The sequence below is a fragment of the Equus przewalskii genome, chromosome 3 (genome assembly GCF_037783145.1).
Source record: "Equus przewalskii isolate Varuska chromosome 3, EquPr2, whole genome shotgun sequence".
NCBI classification, from domain to species: Eukaryota; Metazoa; Chordata; class Mammalia; order Perissodactyla; family Equidae; genus Equus; species Equus przewalskii.
The window spans coordinates 21,642,383-21,660,848 of NC_091833.1; the positions used below are offsets into that span (position 1 = coordinate 21,642,383).

Consider the following 18,466-nt stretch of genomic DNA (forward strand, 5'->3'; position numbering starts at 1 on the left):
CTCCCTCAGTAGAGAGAGGAGACTAGATGGAGAGGAGATTTTCATTTCTTATTTTCAATGCTTGGGTTTTATTTGGATTATTTTCAAAACAAGCAAGAACAAAAACTTCATGTTTTTTATAATTTTCAACACACATTCTCCCACTCCATAAGAAACATCCTTCTTTGATTCTCGAACTTTGGATCCTGGCCTCGATAGATTAGGTACAACTTTCCCTCACAGCCTCCAAAGAGCTTTCTTCTACCTCATAAACTGGACCACACAAAGAGGTTCAGAATGGAGTCCAAAATGTGGCCACTGACAAACTCAAGACAAATCCCTGTCTTTGCCTTAGTGAACCTTGACGTAAGATTGAGAACATAATCCCTACTCCTTACCAACCCCACAGGAAGTGCGTGATGAATTATACAACACTGCAACAAACTTAGGCTGGAAAAAGGAACACCCTGCAAAAACAGTAATAGTAACAAGCACCTTGCATTGATCATTCAGCATAACTGACCTGTGCTCGTTTGCAGGTTCTGGAGCGTGAAGAGGCTTTGATAAAATTACAAGCAGACTTTGTTTCCTACACAGCCACCCACAGGCATCCTCCTAGCTCCTCAGAAGATTGTGAAGACATCAAAAAGGTGGGAGAGCTTTTTCTTATTTGTGCCTGGTGAGGTCAGGCCAAGTTGGCTCTGATTCTGGTTCTTCCTGCTTATTTTTTATTTTTATATTATATTTTAATTTATACTTATGTGACCTTGGTTGACCCTGCCACAAGAATACTGTAGATAATGTATGCCAGGCCCCAGTGAGCGTGTCTGGCAGCATTAGATTTTGAGACTGAATTTTGGAATTGCGCGCCTCTCTTAACCCACTTCCAACAGTACACCTCAAGACAAGAGACTCCTGTTGGCTCACTAGATTCGAAAACACCATCCAGCTTTCTAGTTTCTGGCTGGAGTTGAAAAGTAGCAAATTTAGGGAAGATTATTAATTCAAATTTACTCCCTTTTTTGAAAACTCGATGTTTTCATATTCAAAGCCATCTCAAAAGTTGATTCTAGCAGTAAGCATTTAAACCATATAAATGAGTAGCGAGATGTGACGAACCAGTAGTCAAAACAAGCTTAGGTGCCTTCCTAGGCGAGGTCTTATCTTAAGTCAGTCATGCCTGATCTTGAGCTACAAGGCAAAGCCAGGCGCATGAGGCCATGCTGTGGGCAGGTGATGGCAGGCCTGCTGAAGGGGAAATAGCAGCAAAGCGGGGTGGCCGAGAGACTAGACGACACAGATAAGCTCCCCAAGGGGTCCTCTAGTCGGGGAGTGGAGACTTTTCTCTTTCCAGGACTTTCTGATGCCAGAAAGTTTGAATGAATAAGGGATCAATACTGAACTTTGGAGTTCCTCCTTGGACATCTGTCAATGTTTCTTTTAAAGGTCAGTTCCGTGTTATTCACATTCTGACCTACAGCACTCTCTCATAACATTCTCTCTTTTTTTGGTCTAAAAAATGTCTTTATTTCTCCCGTACTCTTTTATTTTTTTATAGTGGTAAAAAACTCATAACATTAAATTTACCATCTTAACCACAGCTCTGTTAAGTATCTCCACATTGCTATGCAACAGATCTCTAGAACTTTTTCATCTTGCAAAACTGAAACTTTATATCCACTAAACATTAATTCCTCTTTAACACTCCATTTTTTAAAATGATAGACTTCCCCCAAGAAACAGAATACACGTTTTCCTGCCATTTTATATGTCCTATCCAAAGCCTTCATGTTACCTGGGTATTCTCTTAGGAATGGAAATATCCACGTCACAGTTAATGCCAGCAGGCCTCTGCCCACTCAGCTGGCCTGGCGTAGAGTGGGTCCTGGAAGCCCTGCAGTGCCCACCCCTGGGTCATAGGGTGATTGCCCTGTGTTTCTCCAACTGTCCCCTCCACCCCCTCCCCCGTCTTCATGCTGCAGTCCTTCCTCACTGTCAGCTCTGAAATCACGTAACTCTCTCTCCCCAGCAGCCCTTAATGCCCAGACAATTAATTGCTCCTCATCGGCCGCATGTTCCTGCCTTCTCTTAGTGACAGCCTGTTCCCCTTTCCTTTAGGGTAGAAGCCCAAGTTCCTGCCCAGAGACTGCAAGCCCCACGTGATGTGATCACCCACCAACCACCTCACCTCATCTCTTTCTGCTCTCTCCACCACTGGTTCCCTCTGACCACATAGCCTCCTCCATGTTCTTTCCCCAGGGCCCTCTCACTGCCTAGTCCCGCTGTCTACAAAGCTCAGAACCCTACAACATGGCTCACTGCCTCACCTCCAGCAAGTCCCTGCTTGGAGGCCACCTTCTCAGTGAGGCCAATCCCTGCATCCTATTTAAAAATTGCCACCAGCCCCCGCCACCCCATACACCTCCATTCCCCTTTTGCTATTCTGTTTCTCCCATAGCACCCAGCAACTTTTAAGGTTTTCCGTAAGTCACTCTTGCTGTGCTCTTTGTCTGTCTCACCTCACTAGAAGGTCAGTTTCAGGGGGGCCAGGATTTGTGTCTGTGTGGTTTGCTCCACCATAGCCAGCACTAGGACAGTGTCTGGCACACAGTAGGTGCTTCATAAATACCATCGATTGTTTCAGGGAGGAAGGAGTGGCTTCTGTTGTGCACAGTCTATGTGAGCCTGAGAAGTCTGCCACACCCTGTTTTTAATTCTCTTTATTTTTTAAATTGAAATATAATAGACATACCATAAAATTCACCATTTAAAGTGTACAATTTAGTGGTTTTTAGGATATTCACAAACTTGAGCAAGCACCACCACTAATTTCAGAACATTTTCATCACTCGAAAAAGAAATCCCGCACCCGTGAGCAGGCAATCCCTCCCCTCCCTCCCCAGCCCCCGGCAACCACAACTCTACTTTCTGTCTCTAGGGCTTTGCCTCTTCTTGACATTCTGCATTTTAGAAAGCCTTCCTCCCCCATGTCCCCAGCCTGCCTTGCTCTTCTGTCTGCCCAGATCCTGAACCACCTGCAGGAGCAGAAAGACAGCCAGTGCCTGCACGTGGAGGAGTACCAGAACCTGCTGAAGGACTTGCGCATGGAGCTAGAAGCCGTGTCGGAACAGAAGAAACACATCTTGAAGGGTAAACCATGGGCTGGCGGGCTGTGGTGGGGGAGCCAGAAGGAAGCCAGGACCATCCTCTGAGCAGGAAGCACTCTGTCTCACCCTGCTGTAGACATGATGAAGCTGGAGCTGGACCTGCACGGGCTGCGGGAGGAGACATCTGCCCACATGGAGATGAAGGACAAGGAGGTCACCATCCTGCAACGGCGGCTGCAGGAGCTACAGACACAGTTCACTGAGACCCAAAAGCTCAGTTTGCACAAAGACAAGGTAAGGCAAGGAGCTCTCTGGGTGGAGCTGCTGACAGGGCAGGTGTGAGGCCTGGGCTGGAGCAGGTTGTGCAGTTCCACACCCACTGTGATCACTCGGGAAACACCAACACCCACACCATGAGACTGCAGGCTCTTCAGACCCAGAGGGGATTCTGCGCACTTCTCTGATATTTCTTATAGCACGCAATAAGTATATAAAATATCATTATCCAGGGACCATAATAGAGATATCGGCCCTATAAGAAAGAGGTTCTTTCTCAACCCTTCAAGGACAAGAGTTTGGGACACACTTGTGTTGTTCCCTTATGCTTCTGTTTATGTTGGATTGTGGAAAGAAATGCCATAAAAGAATGTGTAGCCTTATTAAGAATTTCAAGTGAATTTCCGTCTTTAAAATTATGGATATCTTATGAATATGCAAGTCAGACAGTTTGAAAATATTAGTGGAGCTGTGCCCTAGAAGATCTGTAGTTGCCAACATAAGGCAAGCTCCCGGAAAAGCCGAATGGATCTAGGGACAGAAAACTTGTGAAACCAATGCAAACTTTTGTAGTTAGTGCTATTCCAACTCTAAGCTTTTATCTGAGCTAGTAGAAATAATCCAATTGATTGACTGGTTGATCATTTCAAGGTCCAGAGGTGATCCACCGGTCAAAATGGACATGTTTGGAGAGCTGATGACGAGAAGCAATGAGTCTGGATAAACAGCTTTGAATCATTCATAGATTCATTCAACAAATATTTTTGATCTCCTATGATATGCCAAGCACTATTCTAGGCATTAAGAATATAATAAAACGTGTAACATCCCTACTCTCCTGGAGTTCACATTCTAGTGTAGAGAGACAATAAACAAATAACAGAACTAACATATAATATAATGTCAGGTAATGATAAATTCCTAGAACAGCTTGGTGGCTGTTTTACACAGGGTGGTCAGGAAGGTCTCTTTGATAAGGTGACATTTGGGCAGAGATTTGAATGAAGTGAGGGAGCCACCCAGGCAAAGGTCTTGAGGCAGAATATTCTAGGCAGAGGGACTAGCAAGTGCGAGAGCCCTTAGGTGGGAGTCTGCTCAAGTGTTCCAGAAGACCAGCTCAAGCAGGGAGGGGTGAGGGGAGCAAGATGTGAGGTCAGATCAGATCCTGAGCATCCTGGGAGGTCATTGTAAGGACTTTGGCCTTTTTCTAAGTGAGATGGAGCCAGTGGGGTGTTTTGAGCAGAGGCATAGCAAGATCTGACTTGCCTTTATAGAGGCCCCCCCTGTGGCTGCTGCATAGAGAAGAGCCTAAGGAGAGGCAGGGAGCGCAGGTAGGAGGTCATTGCAATATCCAGACAGGAGAAGATGGTGACTGGACGAGGGCTCAAGACGATCTCTAACTGACCTCACTGCTGCCCAGGCCTTTATAAGCATTAACACTTTGCTCTCCCCCAGCTCCTCCAAGAGAAAGATGAAATGGTGCATGAGCTAGAGAAGGAACTGGCACAGGTTCAGAGCACCCTCATAAAAAAGGAGAAGGAGTTGGAGAAGCAGCAACGAATGACAACAGAACTCGAAATGGCCATCCAGGAGGCGAAGCAGAATAAGAGCAAAGTGGATTCTGGGGCCCTGCGAGCTGAGATCCAGAAGCTGAGGGATTGTCTCGAAGACGCCAAACAGCAGCAGAAGCTGGCTGGTGAGGCCTCCCCCAGGCACCGTTCCCACCACATTTCCAACCCGTGGGGTAGAGCAGCTCTCCTTTCTCTGAACGGCGTCTCCTTCTCCACTGTCTTCCACCAAACCCTCTTGTGATGTCTCAACTGCTGTCTCTCACAGCAGTGATGACAGCCCTTCTGAACTCCTTCACTCACACCCAACCTCACCTTCTTCCTGAAGCCTCCACCACGTAGCAGGTGTTCAGTGTGGGAGAGTGAACTGCGGACTCCCACGCCCACCGATTTCGCAGCAGCTCACATGGACAACCTTTCCTTTCCTCGCCACGGGGAGGACCAGGCTCTGTACTTGGCTTCCTGGCACCATGTTCCTCTCCATCTTCTCCAAGACCGTCATCACACAGTGCACCTCTTCCTTCCCTGCCCTTTAATGCTCTCTCTCCTTTTTGCCTCCAAACACGTTCTCTTCTCAGAGATCACCAGTAACTTCTTGCCTTGGATATGGGGTTTCTTTTAGGGTGATGAAAATGTTCTGGAATTAGATGTTAATGTTGGTTGCACCTTGTGAGTATACCAAAAACCACTGAACTTTATACTTTAAAAGGGTAAATTTTGTTATGTGAATGATATATCAATTAGGAAAAAAAAAGTCCAAAGCATGGTTTCCTTCCTCACCCTGCTCTAACTCTGTCTGTCAATGCTGTTGGCCTTCACGCCTCAACCATTGTTTCTTAGCTTTGGAGACACAGCATGTCCCTTGTTCTTCCATATATCTCACCACTGTTTCCTCTTTTCCCTCCTGCTCTGACATCAGTCATCACCCTAAGTCTCTGCTCGCCTCCCTTTCTCCTCTCCCTCTACACTCATTCTTTGGTGAGTGCCTCTCCTCCTGCATTTGTCTACATTTCTCTGCAGACAACTCCAGAACCTAGAGCCCCAGCCCTGACTTCACACCTGCAGTCAGTCTTGTCTTTAGGGACTCGCTCCACCTGGGCAACCAACTTCTCCTCCAACTCTACATTCCCAAAACTGAACCTATTCTCTTCCTTGCTTTAAAAGAAAAAAAAAAAATCCTCCTCCTCTTTTCCAATGTGTGTAATTATTTCTCTAGTGACTCCATCTTTCTTCTAGTATCCCAGGCTGAAAACATGGAGAGGAGAGTGATGTTTAAAGTAGAAACAATAGTAGAAACTATAGGATGTGGGAGCCTATTTGGCCTAGAAAAACTCCAGCAAGCAACTTATTTGAGTGTTTTTCCCTTCATACCCAGTGGAGGCAAGGATGTGGGCTAAATGATATTGTAGGAAGTCTTTCTCCATTCTAATCCATTCCAATTTTCCTAAAGCACTCTTTACTTTATGTCAGTCCCTGCTCAAGAGCCCACCAAACCAAGTGTAAACATTTCTCTCAGGCTTTCGGCGTCCTCCAAAGCCCCCTCTAGTCCCTGCACTTACTCACCTCTGTCTCCCAGCACTCCTTCCCACTTTCCTTTCAATCAAACCAGTCTCTTCCCATGTGCCTTCCCCACCCCTTCACCAGGTGCTTATTCTAACTGTCCCTCATCTGCAACTCCTTTCCTCCCACTTCTTCTAAGGCCTAGCTCAACCTCTGTTCCTCTGTAAGTCCATCTCCACTGTTCTTACCCACGCTGATCTCGCTTCCTGAGTTCACATCAGTGCGAGCTTTTTACTGTGTTCTCTACGTCAGGTGAGCCGGCTATGTCTCCCTCACTAGACGCTAAACTCCATGAGGGTCAGGATCTGTCCCTAATAACATGATGAGTCACACAAGAGATACTGAGCAATTTCTACCAATTTGTTTAATTGTAGTCAACGAGGGGGCCACGACTGGGAGGTAGTCAAAGACAGATAATTTAACAGAGCTCCTTAGGAGTAAAAATGAAATGGAGAGAAATGAGGATAGATTGGAAATTGAAGTAGGTCCCAAAATGAAAGAACAGACTTTTTAACTGATTTTGTTTGAGAGTCTGATCTTCACGCTTACTGCCTTCTCTCATGGACATGCCCCCTGCTTGTCTTCTGTCTTCTGCAGCTCAGCAAGCAGCTCAATACAAGGAAGAGGCCATTCTGGCAAAGGATAACCTGGAGGATGCCCAGAGGAAACTGGAGAGCTCCCTTTTGCTGGATAAACAGAAGTCAGAGACCATACAGGAGCTACAGAGAGAACTTCAGAAGCTGCAGAAAGATTCCTCGGTGGCTAAAGAGGAACTCAGGTGCAGCAGGTACCACGGGTTCACCTCCAGAAAGAGACTCTGTCTCTCGTGAGCCAGTCAGGACACTGTGGGCAGCTGTTCAAAAGTGCAATAGCAAGTCAGCTCACAGTCGGCCAATACAGACTCTGAAGTCCATCCTCCCGTTCTTGCCACTTTGCTTTAGGAAACGGATAGAGCAGCTGACATCAGAACTCTCAGAGGCCGTGAGGAATCTTGAAAATTCAGACAAGGAAAAGAGGCAGCTTCAGAAGACAGTGGCTGAGCAGGATACGAAACTGAATGACATGCTAGATCATATAAAAGTCCTTCAACACCAGGTATGAAGGGCAAGTAAGCAGCCAGCTCAAGCATTTACTCTGTTTAGGATTAAGTATATTGGTCTTTATTTGGGAAGATTCCACCACCAATTCTTTGCAGACTGATTTTCCAGAATTTGTGTTAGAATGCTAAGCCAGCCAGTCAGCTCCAGTTCCCATGACCAGTAATAAGCATTTTCAAGGGTTAAGCTTAAAAACAAAGGACAATGTTTTTTTCCCTCTAGGATTCAAAATCTATCCTTGTCAGTCAATTTAAAGTCTTTGATCTCTGAATTTTTCCTTTTGTGCTTTTCTAAGATTTTTTTTAAAACTTTATTCACAGAGATTTTTTTGTGGAAAGATTTGATGAGTAAGTAGAGAGAAGGTTGATGCGTGGGAAATTAATCTATAAATAAAATTAGTTGCTATATCTAATTGAATGAAGAAAAGATGTTGCTGAACATCAGGGAAAACTTTAGTATACATGCTAAATAACCAAGGTGTTGTCCTCATATTTATTTCAGCCATTCCCTGTGTACAGTTGTCTGGGGTGTTTTTTGGGTGTTTTTTCCCCCAAAAAAACTATACAGTCTAAGACTATCTTTCAGGCCAGTCTTTATTTTCTCAGCTCAGGGAGCAAACCTCTACCAAAGACAATCTAGAAGAGGAGCTTAAGGAGGTGAGAAAGTTACTGGAGGAGAAACGGGAGCAGTTGAAAAAGAGCAAAGAACAGGCGAAGCAGCTGGAGGAAGAGTTTGAGGCATTCCGACAGGAAGCAAAAAGGACAGAAAAGATGGTGAGAAGGAAAATCTGGGAAGAGTCCAGATCATGAATCCAGGGCTGGACATGAACCCATCCAGGCCTGGCAGGTTACAGAGGCCGTGGGTGCTCAGACTTCAGGAGAGAAGGGAGGGAAGAGGGGAACAGCAAGTGGGGAGGAATTCTGTATTCCACAGGGCGCGGGATGAGCTGTGGTGAGGGAAGGAAGAGTGGGCTTTTGTAGAAGTTTGAAGTAACGCCTCTTTTCTGGGCTTTATTCGTTAATGGGGGAGCAGTCAAAGGAGAAAATGAGGAATTTGGAGGAGGACAATGAGAATCTCAAGGCACAATTAATGCAGTGTTCTACCCAACTGGATTCCTGTCTCAGCAAATACAACACCTCCCAGCAAGTCATCCAAGAGCTGAATAATGAGGTGAGTAGACAGAAACCCCAAAGGGGTGAGAAACTTGAACCATGTGATGAGCTGAAATCAGTACCTAGCTCTTCTCCAGAACAGAAATGCTACTAACTGCCTGGCCCATGCGCATCCTGTGGAGCCTGCAGCTCCACCTCCCTCCTTGAAGTGGAGTAACCCTTCTGCGCCCAGGTGCTCAACCAAAGAGACGTTTCTTCCATGTGTGGAAGGTCTTACTAATATCGGGTGGAGCTCCCAAACTATCAAGTCATCCAATGCTGTATTTTAGACCAGAGCTGAGTGAATCCATTGTTTGGGGCAATTTGCTAGGGAAGACTTCCAAAAATAGTCCCAAAGTACAAAAAAAGGATGCAAGAGGAGACGATTATTTTTCATTGCACAAATAAAGATGGCAGAAAGGAATAAATGGCATCTAACATATGCAAGGCACTGTGTTTGAAATCAGTCATCATCTATTGACTGTCTACTTAAATCCATTGTGTGCCGTCCATCTGCTTTACTCCCAACAAGACATACATTACTATGATCCTCCGGTTATGGAGGAAAGAAAGGCTGAGGCTCAAAGTGACTACACGGTAAGTGATGGGATGGACCAGTGTTTGAACCTGGATCATCTGGCTCTAACACCTAATCTCTTTCCCCTTCATCATGCATGGCGATGTTTTCCCCAACTGAATACATTCCATCTTTCTGGGCAAGAAACAAATACAGCATCCTGATAGGTGCATTGATAGGTGGTCTCTTGGTTTACAAATAAGAGACCAAGCAGCTCTGATTCCTTCATAATATAAAAAAATTAGTCTTAAAATACTATGACTATTTTAAGCTTAAGAACAGCACTGCCCAATGGAACTTTCTGCGATGATGGAAAAGTTCTATATTAGAGCTGTCTAATACTATATCCACTAGCCACATGTGGCTATTGAGTGCTTGGAATATGGCTTAATATGACTATGGAACTGAATTTTTAATTTTAATATTAATTAATTTTGGTTTTATTTAAATGTAAATAAGCTAATGTGGCTAGTATCTACCACATTAGACAGCGCAGACACTGATGTTTCTGGAGTTTTGTCCTCCAGAGATATAAATCTCTCCTTTGGTGTGATCCAGACTTGAGGTCTTAGTCACTCAGACTCCCCAGGAACCTCTCTGAATATAAGGGATACTACCTAAATATTTAATATGAGCCTATTTTCATGTTTGTCACAAGAAAGATAGCCATGTAAATGTGAAAGTAAAAGCACTAATTTCAAAATTCTTTCGGTGGAAATCAGGGAGCGTAGAGTTTTATGTACATGTAAGCATGTTCAACTTTTTTAAAGCATACCCCAAGTGTGGTAGACTTATTGAATCAATCAAAACAGCTATTAGAAAGATGCTTAGTTTTGCATTCTAAAATTCATTTCCCATCAATATTCTCTATCTCAGTTTTAAAATTTTCCATCTGAAGTCATAGCAATATAGCGTGGGATCCTTTCCATCTCTTTGATTCTAGGACATTTTTCTACTGTATTTTATAATTAATTGCTGTTAATAATGAGAAAGCTAATTTAGTTTTATATATTTATTCGGTATTTGGACATCTTATTTAACTCACTTATAAGCAGTAATAATTTTTCAGTTGCTTCTCATGGATTTTCTAGGCAGATAGTTATATCATTTGCAAGCAACAACAATTTTCTAAACCTTTGCAACATTTATTCCTATTTCATTTGTCTTGCCTTATTGCATTGGACAGTACCTACAGTATGGTGTTCAACAGTAGCATCCTTTTCTTGCTTTTAATGTGAATGGAATCCATCTCTTTCAGTATGATGTTCCCTGTAATGTGGTGGATAAAATTAATTAATTGATCCTAATTTTGGCCCACCCTTACACTCCTAGTATGAGTCCTGACTGTGTGTCATGTATTATTCTTTTGATACAACATTTGGAATGTTCTAAGAAGTGAAATAAGGCCAGTCTGACTGGAGTGTAGTAATCAAAGAGGATATTGGTATAGGATGAGAGTAGAAAGATAGGTAGGGGCAGACATTGTGGTGTCTGTTAAGAAATTTGAGATTTTATTCTAAGAGCAATGCAAAGACATTGATGAGATTTCTTCAAAAGTGCAGGGGAGGTGATTTGATCTGATTTAAGCTTTCAAAATATAGCTCTGACTAATGTGTGGAAATGGATTTTGGAGAGGGGTAGGTGTGGAAGTAAGCAAACAAGTTAAGAGGCTATTGCCATCAAAGCTAGAGTGGTGTCAATGAAGACAGAAGTTAGCAAATTCAGGATGTGTTTTGGCAGCAGAGCTAACCCAGCTAACTGATGGAATGAATTCGAGAGAACGCGAGGAATCAAGGATGACTTAATGGGACTCACCCATAAAACCGTCTAGGCCTAATGCCTTTGGCAAGGGCAGAGTAGAGCCTTATGAGAACTTTTATTAAAACTCCTTGATTCTGTAATTTACATATGTTTATATGCAGGTTTTTAGTATCTTTCTCCAAGCTAAAACACTCACGTTAAAGGAATTTAAAATGGAGCTTCCATTTTAGCTTCTAGCATCATCATGATCTTTTTCATCACCCTTCTTTTTAATATCTCACCTCTTGGTGACATTTCTCAATTGGGCCACCAATTATCAAGAGCTTATAGTGAATTGTAGTTTCTCCAGTGACTGCCCTTGTTTACTAGGCAGACCCAGTTGACTCCATGCTTTTCAGATGCACCCAGAAAAGGGGCCAGCCCAGTGGTGCAGTGGTTAAGTTTGCACACTACACTTCAGCGGCCCAGGGTTCACAGGTTTGGATCCCAGGCCTGGACCTAGCACTGCTCATCAGGCCACGTTGTGGCAACATCCCACATAAAGTAGAGGAAGATTCGCACAGATGTTAGCTCAGGGCCAATCTTCCTCACACACAAAAAAAAGAAGAAGAAGTACCCAGAAAAGATGTACTTCTATTTCCAAAAGACCAAATTATTCCATATTTAGGAATAGTTTCACCCCCAGGGCATGATAATATAGGGTCAGAAGTACAATCTAACACTCCTCATCTCACTAATTGCTAGGGTCAAAGGTACTAAAAATTCCATCTGGCAAAAATAAAAAACTTCAAGCACTGAACAGCTACTGAAGAAAAAAGAGTGTGTTTATGTGTGTATGGCCACATGGAGGATGCAAGTGTACTAACTACCAGAGAACAGAAGTCAGGCATGTGAATTCCTAAGATCCCTCCTGCTTCCAGACTTAGAAGTTGATCTCTGTCCTGTACTTAAAGTATATAACTAGATGGCTAATATCTTAGCATATTCATGATCATAACTCATAGCTATATAGTGACTTGTACCTTACAGAGCCCTTTTACAGACATAATCTCATTTGATCATCACAAAAACTCTTATGAAAGAGTTGAAAGTATCCCAGTTTGCAGAAGAGGATACTGAGGCTCAAAGAGATTAAGTAAATGACAGAACCAAGACCTCAACCCAGGTCCTTTAACTCCAGATCTCAATTCCTTTTAACTATATCATGAATATTCATTACTAAGTTTAAGACACAGACTTCAATGTTTAAACACACTTCTGCCACTTCTTTTTAAACTGCGTGTTCAATGCTTTCCTCCTCCCAAACATTGCCCAGTGAAATATTTCATTCAGTCCAAAAAAAATCATTTAGTATTTACTGAGCACCTGTTAGGTGCCACGCCCTGAGCTGTAGGTAGTGGGGATACGGTGATGAAGAAAACACACAAGTCCTGCCTTCATGGTGCATCAAGTCTGGCGAATTCATCAGGAACTAAGTGAGGAACAATGCGCACAAGTGAAATGCCTCAGGTCTCCTATCCTGGACTTGGATTCCACGTCCATATCAAAGGCTCCAGAGTCTGTGAAAGGGAGTTTTTGTGTACTTGACACATCATGACTCAGTGCTGCCAGTACTCTTTGTAGTCAGGGGGACATACTAACTAGAAGGAGAAGTGTGGGGAGAGGAGTGCAGAAGAGCTGGGAAAGGCAGCTCTTCTTTTGACAACAGTGAAGTGGGGATGTGGCCATTAGACTGCTCCACAGGTCAGGGCCGAAAGGAGAGCCCAGAGCGTGTCCATTTCCTGTAGACACAGAGAATGTCTCTGTAGCCATGAACCCTGACGGTGAGGTTCCCCCTCCCTAAAGGTAGCCCAGCAGAAAGAGGCCTTAGCGAGTCTGCAGGCCCAGCTGGACAAGGCTCTGCAGAGAGAGAAGCAGTGTCTCCAGACCATGGTCAGTAAAGAAGTCTACGAGGAATTATCTCGGAAGTCAGCCACCTGCCAAGATGACCTGACACAAGCCCTCGAGAAGGTGAGGCCACACCCTCTCATCTTCAGGGCTTTTTATGGGCAAAGAAATATCTGAGTAGCATGAGGGGCTCAGGAGTCAGTCCCCTGCAGACTGGCTCCCACCAGGGCCCCCTACAAACCGTTGCATGGCTGGGATATCCATCCAGAGAAGGCCTGCTTCCTCTTAGTGAGGCTTTTCAGGGGAGGGGAGAGGCCAAATCTAACAAGTTTTTCTGCCATGGGGGACCCAGGGGCAGGGTTTTCCCAAAACCTGAATTGTTGGGGAAATTTGTGCCCCATCCCTTTGCTGATCTTGCCCGGCTGATCAGTTCATAGGATTGGAAAGAGAGGTAAAAGGGGAGGGGATGACGCAATGCAGAAAACCAACCACTGTCAATTCCCACCCATCTCTGGGGCACCAGGCAAGGCGACCAGGTGTCTGAGCCACCCTGGAGAGATGACGAGGAGGGGATGGAACGCTTCTCCATTCAGGACTCAGCAGAGAGGGCCAAAGGCCTCTGACGGCCACCCTCACCCTCTTTGTCTTTACCCCAAGCTCAATCGTGCCACCTCAGAGACAAAGAGCCTGCAGCGAAGCTTGACACAAGCCCAAGATAGGAAAGTTCAGCTGGAAGATGAAATCATTGCTTATGAGGAGAGGATGAAAAAGCTCAACGTGGAATTAAAAAAACTCCAGGGCTTCCACCAGGAGAGTGAGCTAGAGGTGAGGAGCAGCCAGGGGCTGGGGCTGCCTTTCTGTTCCGGGTCCCCAAGGTCGCCTCTTTTACCCAGAACCATTTAGCACTGAGCCATTCCCTTTGGCTAACAGATTCTGTCCCTCCCTGGGCTTCAGGCTGAAGCGGCAAAGATCAGAGCAGGGGCGCCCTCTGCTGGTCGCTGGAAATTAAACTACCCGCTAAAGAGTCTCCCCAAAGCCAAGAGAGCACCCTTCCTTGTGCCTTGTCAGGGGTCCTCTGGGGTCAGCGTGGCAAACGGGTGTCCCCCTCCTCACGTTGCACTCCTGAGCAGGTGCACGCCTTTGACAAGAGGCTGGAGGAGATGAGCTGCCAAGTGCTGCAATGGCAGAAGCAGCACCAGAGTGACCTCAAGATGCTGGCCGCTAAAGAGGAGCAGCTCAGGGCCTTCCAGGAGGAAATGGCTGCCCTGAAAGAGAGCCTCCTTGCAGACGAGAAGGAGGTGGGCGCTCCTCAGCTTCTAGTCACTTTCTCCCAGTCCCTCCGAGCACATCCCACGACAGGATGCCAGACAGCCCTTGGTGGGGGTGAGGCTGCCTGGGAGCAAGGAAAAGACACCCTACTCCATTCAGTACAAAGCAGGGGCTGGGTGCTCTGGGCTCACAGAAACTTTCTCAACCCAACCATCTTCCTGTGGCTTTATTGATAGAGATATTGAGCGAACAAAGGCCCTATTCCAGACAAGAGAGAGGGCCATCTCCCTGTCAGATACACCAGCCGTCCCCGACTTAGATAATCCACTGGGCAGTCCCCCTCTAGAGCTCATCCTGACACTTTCACTCACCCTGCGGTAGAATGGGCTAAGAGATCTTTGGGCATGCCTCATGCCCAGACCCCTGGGCAGTGAGGTTCACGGCAGGAAACCTCAGGACATCTTGGGGTGGCCACAGGGCCTTTGCTCAAACTGGGAAAAAGACACTCCTCCTCAAGATGTTTTCTCTTCCATCTGTTAAAAAATTGGCTTAATACATATTACTTTTTTAGAACAAGTCACTTTCACGCCTTTGGCCTGAAAATCATTATTATAAGTGTACAGATCTACTTTGTCTCTCCTATAAATGGTGCCTGCTCAAAGATGTCCCCTTTGCCTGGGTGCAGCCTGCACCGCTGGAGGTAAAGCGCTGCTGTGGCAGTTCCAACTCTGGCCTCAGCTCAGGGTTGGACAGCAGAGTCGACGCTACTTCTCCCAGGAGGAGAGAAGAGCCCAATTTGGGCGTAGGGAGGGGATGGCCTATGTTCCCGCCCCTTATCATCTCTTTTCCTTCTTGTACCAAAGCCCTGTTGCCTGCCCCAGCGGTCTGTGCCCAAAGACACCTGTAGGCTACGCCGAGAGAATGATCAGATTATGTGCAACATGGAGCAATGGGCAAAAGAGCAGAAGTAAGAAAGGAAGAAAAAAGTAAGGCAGGGTCCCACGGCCTGGGCTGAACTGAGGAACCACACATGTGCCAAAGAATAATGTCACACTCACACACAACACACTCTGCCCTCCTGGGAGACAGCTGCAGTCTCAGCCCACACCCTAGGGCTGGGAGTAAGATGGAGGGGGCTCAGCTCTTCATTCAGGTTCGGAAAGCCCTGCTGGCTCAGAAATGGAGCAGCTCCAAGGCAGAGAGATGCTTCACTGTGGGTCACAATCCTCTTCCCAGCCTGGAATCCGGCTTCAGTGCCTGGATCCGTGAACTCATCTGGGATCAGTGACTTTGCATAGGAGTTGACTGTGGAGCATCCTCCTGATTTCCAGGTGCTAGGAAGGCTCTAACTCTGGGGACTGGGTAATGAGCGGGGGCCTGGGGCCTAGCAAAAGCCTTGCTAAGAACGCCAGTGTCCTGTTCAACCAGCCTGTGCTCTTGTTCACGGGGGTCTGGGGAACTCTTTTCTCTCGTGGATTTTATTACAGGATCGCCAATGAGAAACTAGGAAACAAGCTCCGTGAACAGGTCAAATACATCGCCAAGCTGACTGGTGAAAAGGAGTAAGTTATCCCACTTCACTCTAGCTGCTTTTTGGGCGCTAAGGAGAAGGGTCAGCCAGGAACCAGGCTGGCTTTCTTACTGGAAATGTAAGTCTGACCCCAGGAGAAGCCCGGGACTTTGGAAAGAACTTGAGTCCTGAATCTGCAACTGTATGACCCCGGGCACATCACTTTATCTCTTTGGGCCTTAGTTCCCTCACCAACAACACAAATCGAGGTTATTATCTCTATACCCCTTCCCACTGTCACCTTCTATGACTCTCAGAGGCAAAAGTGACAAGAAGGAAATAGGCACTGAAAGCAGACCGTATCACTTAGGGAGAGGTGAGCTGCTGAAACAGAGAGCTCTCCAAATGAAGGAACCTAGAACATAGAAGGAACAGCTCTAAGAGGTGAGCTGTCCAGGTCGGTGGATTCCTCTGCCCCACGTCATCATTTGGGGACCTAGGTTCCTTCTACTTGTTGCTCCACCGTCCCCTGTGACCTTGGTTCACCTTTATGGTCAAGCTGGGTCAGCAGAGAGTGTGGTACGGGAGGAGCGTTGGAAGTTCAGGAACAGGACGTCTACAACTGAGATTTCAGAGGTGGCATACAAACAGATAATGATAAGCTCTAGGGCAGTGCTTCCCACCCCATCATCAGAGAACACTTAGGAAATGACCACATTTGTTTGGCATGCTGGGAGGATTTGAGGTGGGCTTGCTTATGACAAAGTTGACTGACCAATGTCTGTCCCAAACCCTGCCCTAAGGGCCAAGGGCGTCAGTGCCTCACACACCAGGAACCAGTTTGTGCAGCCCAAGTTGGAAAACTCTGTTCTGAGTTTTGATCTTAGGAGGGTGGCTGAGTTTAAGGAGAGGACAAGATCACTGGAATAAAGAGGTCAAGGAATGGAGAGGCCAGGACTTGGATAGAAAGTACACGATGTTGAAGGCATCAGGGCTACTGAGACGAGTGGACCAGAGAGAGTGGCAGAGAGCCAGGGAATGAGGCCATGGTGAGGACCCCACCTCCAGGCCCAGTGGCATGTGGAGCATGGCAATGACATGAGGGGCTACAAGGGAAGCAGCGCCTTCAGCGCCAGCCAGGTCTACAGAGAGCAAGAGGGCAGAGCATGTGCCCAGAGAAGTTGAGGATGAATTCTTTATTTGATTTCCTCTAGAAGAGACCACGAAATTTTTCACTAGGACAAAACCCATTTTCTGAAAGGGATTAACCAAAGGAGAAATTGTCAGAGTCTGAAGGTAACAGAGAACTTCAGGCCTTTTCTTACATTGTGCCAAGTTCCAGGAAGCTGTGTTCCACAAAGAACTCATTCTTGAGCCTGTTGGAAGGAAAATCATCTTTCAATAATAATAGCTCAACTAATATTTATTGCTTACAGGTGTGAAGCACTGTTCTAAGCGCTTTACATGTCCTAACTTAATTCATCTTCGTAAGACCTCACGAGCTCAGTGCAGTTATAATTCCCACTTACGGGTGAGAAAAGGGAAGAACTGAGAGGCTATGTAACTTGCCCGTGGTCTCTTGAATAGTAAGGGGCAGAGTCAGAATTCCAGCTGGGGAAGTCTGGTTCCAGAGCCCATTGTCACCCACTGCCCTCACCATTGGTTTGGAGAAACACGAGTGTCGATATGAACAGTTGCCATTTATTGAGCCACCAGAGATATGCTAAATTCCCTTTCCCCTCACCTACGTCACAGCCACCATTTCCTCATCTGTAAAATAGGCATGAGTAACTTGCCCAAGCTCTCAGTAGAGCTGGGATCCCCTGTGCTCTCAACCTTTCAGCAAAGGGGGTGAAAGAACTTGGGCTTTGGCATCAGAACTTGGTGAGAGAGTTTCTGAGGCATAGCCAGGAGAAATCAAGGACACGTGAGCAGAGCCTTCTCAACAGCCTTCTGGCTCTTCAAATTAAATTTCTGTCATTTGTTAAACCAGATCTTTACATGAACCCCAGAAGACAGATCAGACTTGATTGTCCCCATCTAACAGATAAGGAAACAGGCCCAGGGCTGACATGACACAGTGGGTCAGGAGTCCCCATTCTTGGTCCACCCTGACCCCAGGCCTGGGCTTCTTCCAGGGGACACACATAGACCTCCATTTCCACAGAGCATGTGTGAGAGCACCAGCTCTGGCAGGAACTGGGCATCCATGGAGCTGAGGCAGAGCACACACCCACCTGTCCTTCCCTCTGCTTCCCAGCCACCTCCACAATGTAATGGTTCATCTGCAGCAGGAAAACAAGAAGCTGAAGAATGAAATAGAGGAGAAGAAGCTGAAAGCCAGGCACCCAGGGGTGTATACTAAAGCCCTGGGCCCAAGCAAAACAGAGCCCGTACCAAGGGGGAAAGTGTGTGGCACCTTGGGCTGGAAGGGAATGACCCAGGACGGGAGCCAAAGAACGGACATCACCAAGTATATGGGGATACCCCATTGCTCAGGTATGTCTCCTAGGTTTCTTTTGCTGCATACTGTGATGTTGTCTTTCCTAATCCCATGGATAAAAAATTATAATAATAACAGCAGCCTGATATTGTTTTTCAAGAGATCACTGGATTGGGAATTCAGATAGGGAAAGAAAACAGATCTTTGTCTTAGTCACTCTGGACCAGAGATCCTTGTTTCCTCATCTGTAAAGGGAGGAGGAGAATGAATTAAGGCTTGTT

At 46.0% G+C, this 18,466-nt stretch overlaps 1 protein-coding gene across 18 annotated transcripts in view; it reads left to right on the forward strand.

Moving 5' to 3' along the window:
• The window catches only part of PMFBP1 (polyamine modulated factor 1 binding protein 1), a 45,438-nt gene that overhangs the window by 26,376 nt on the left and 596 nt on the right, over positions 1 to 18,466 (forward strand). For 4 of the 18 annotated variants that reach the window (XM_070613816.1, XM_070613813.1, XM_070613815.1 and 1 more), the window contains exons 7-20: positions 519 to 629; positions 3,003 to 3,129; positions 3,223 to 3,380; positions 4,818 to 5,058; positions 7,088 to 7,277; positions 7,432 to 7,585; positions 8,193 to 8,360; positions 8,620 to 8,757; positions 12,922 to 13,086; positions 13,621 to 13,788; positions 14,094 to 14,261; positions 15,096 to 15,199; positions 15,720 to 15,794; positions 18,003 to 18,241. In XM_070613816.1, coding sequence (XP_070469917.1) covers positions 519 to 629; positions 3,003 to 3,129; positions 3,223 to 3,380; positions 4,818 to 5,058; positions 7,088 to 7,277; positions 7,432 to 7,585; positions 8,193 to 8,360; positions 8,620 to 8,757; positions 12,922 to 13,086; positions 13,621 to 13,788; positions 14,094 to 14,261; positions 15,096 to 15,199; positions 15,720 to 15,794; positions 18,003 to 18,241 — 2,206 coding nt within the window. Of the gene's footprint in view, positions 1 to 518; positions 630 to 3,002; positions 3,130 to 3,222; positions 3,381 to 4,817; positions 5,059 to 7,087; positions 7,278 to 7,431; positions 7,586 to 8,192; positions 8,361 to 8,619; positions 8,758 to 12,921; positions 13,087 to 13,620; positions 13,789 to 14,093; positions 14,262 to 15,095; positions 15,219 to 15,719; positions 15,795 to 18,002; positions 18,242 to 18,466 lie in introns of all 18 variants that reach the window. The other 14 variants (XR_011538510.1, XR_011538507.1, XR_011538509.1 and 11 more) reach the window with 5 other exon arrangements.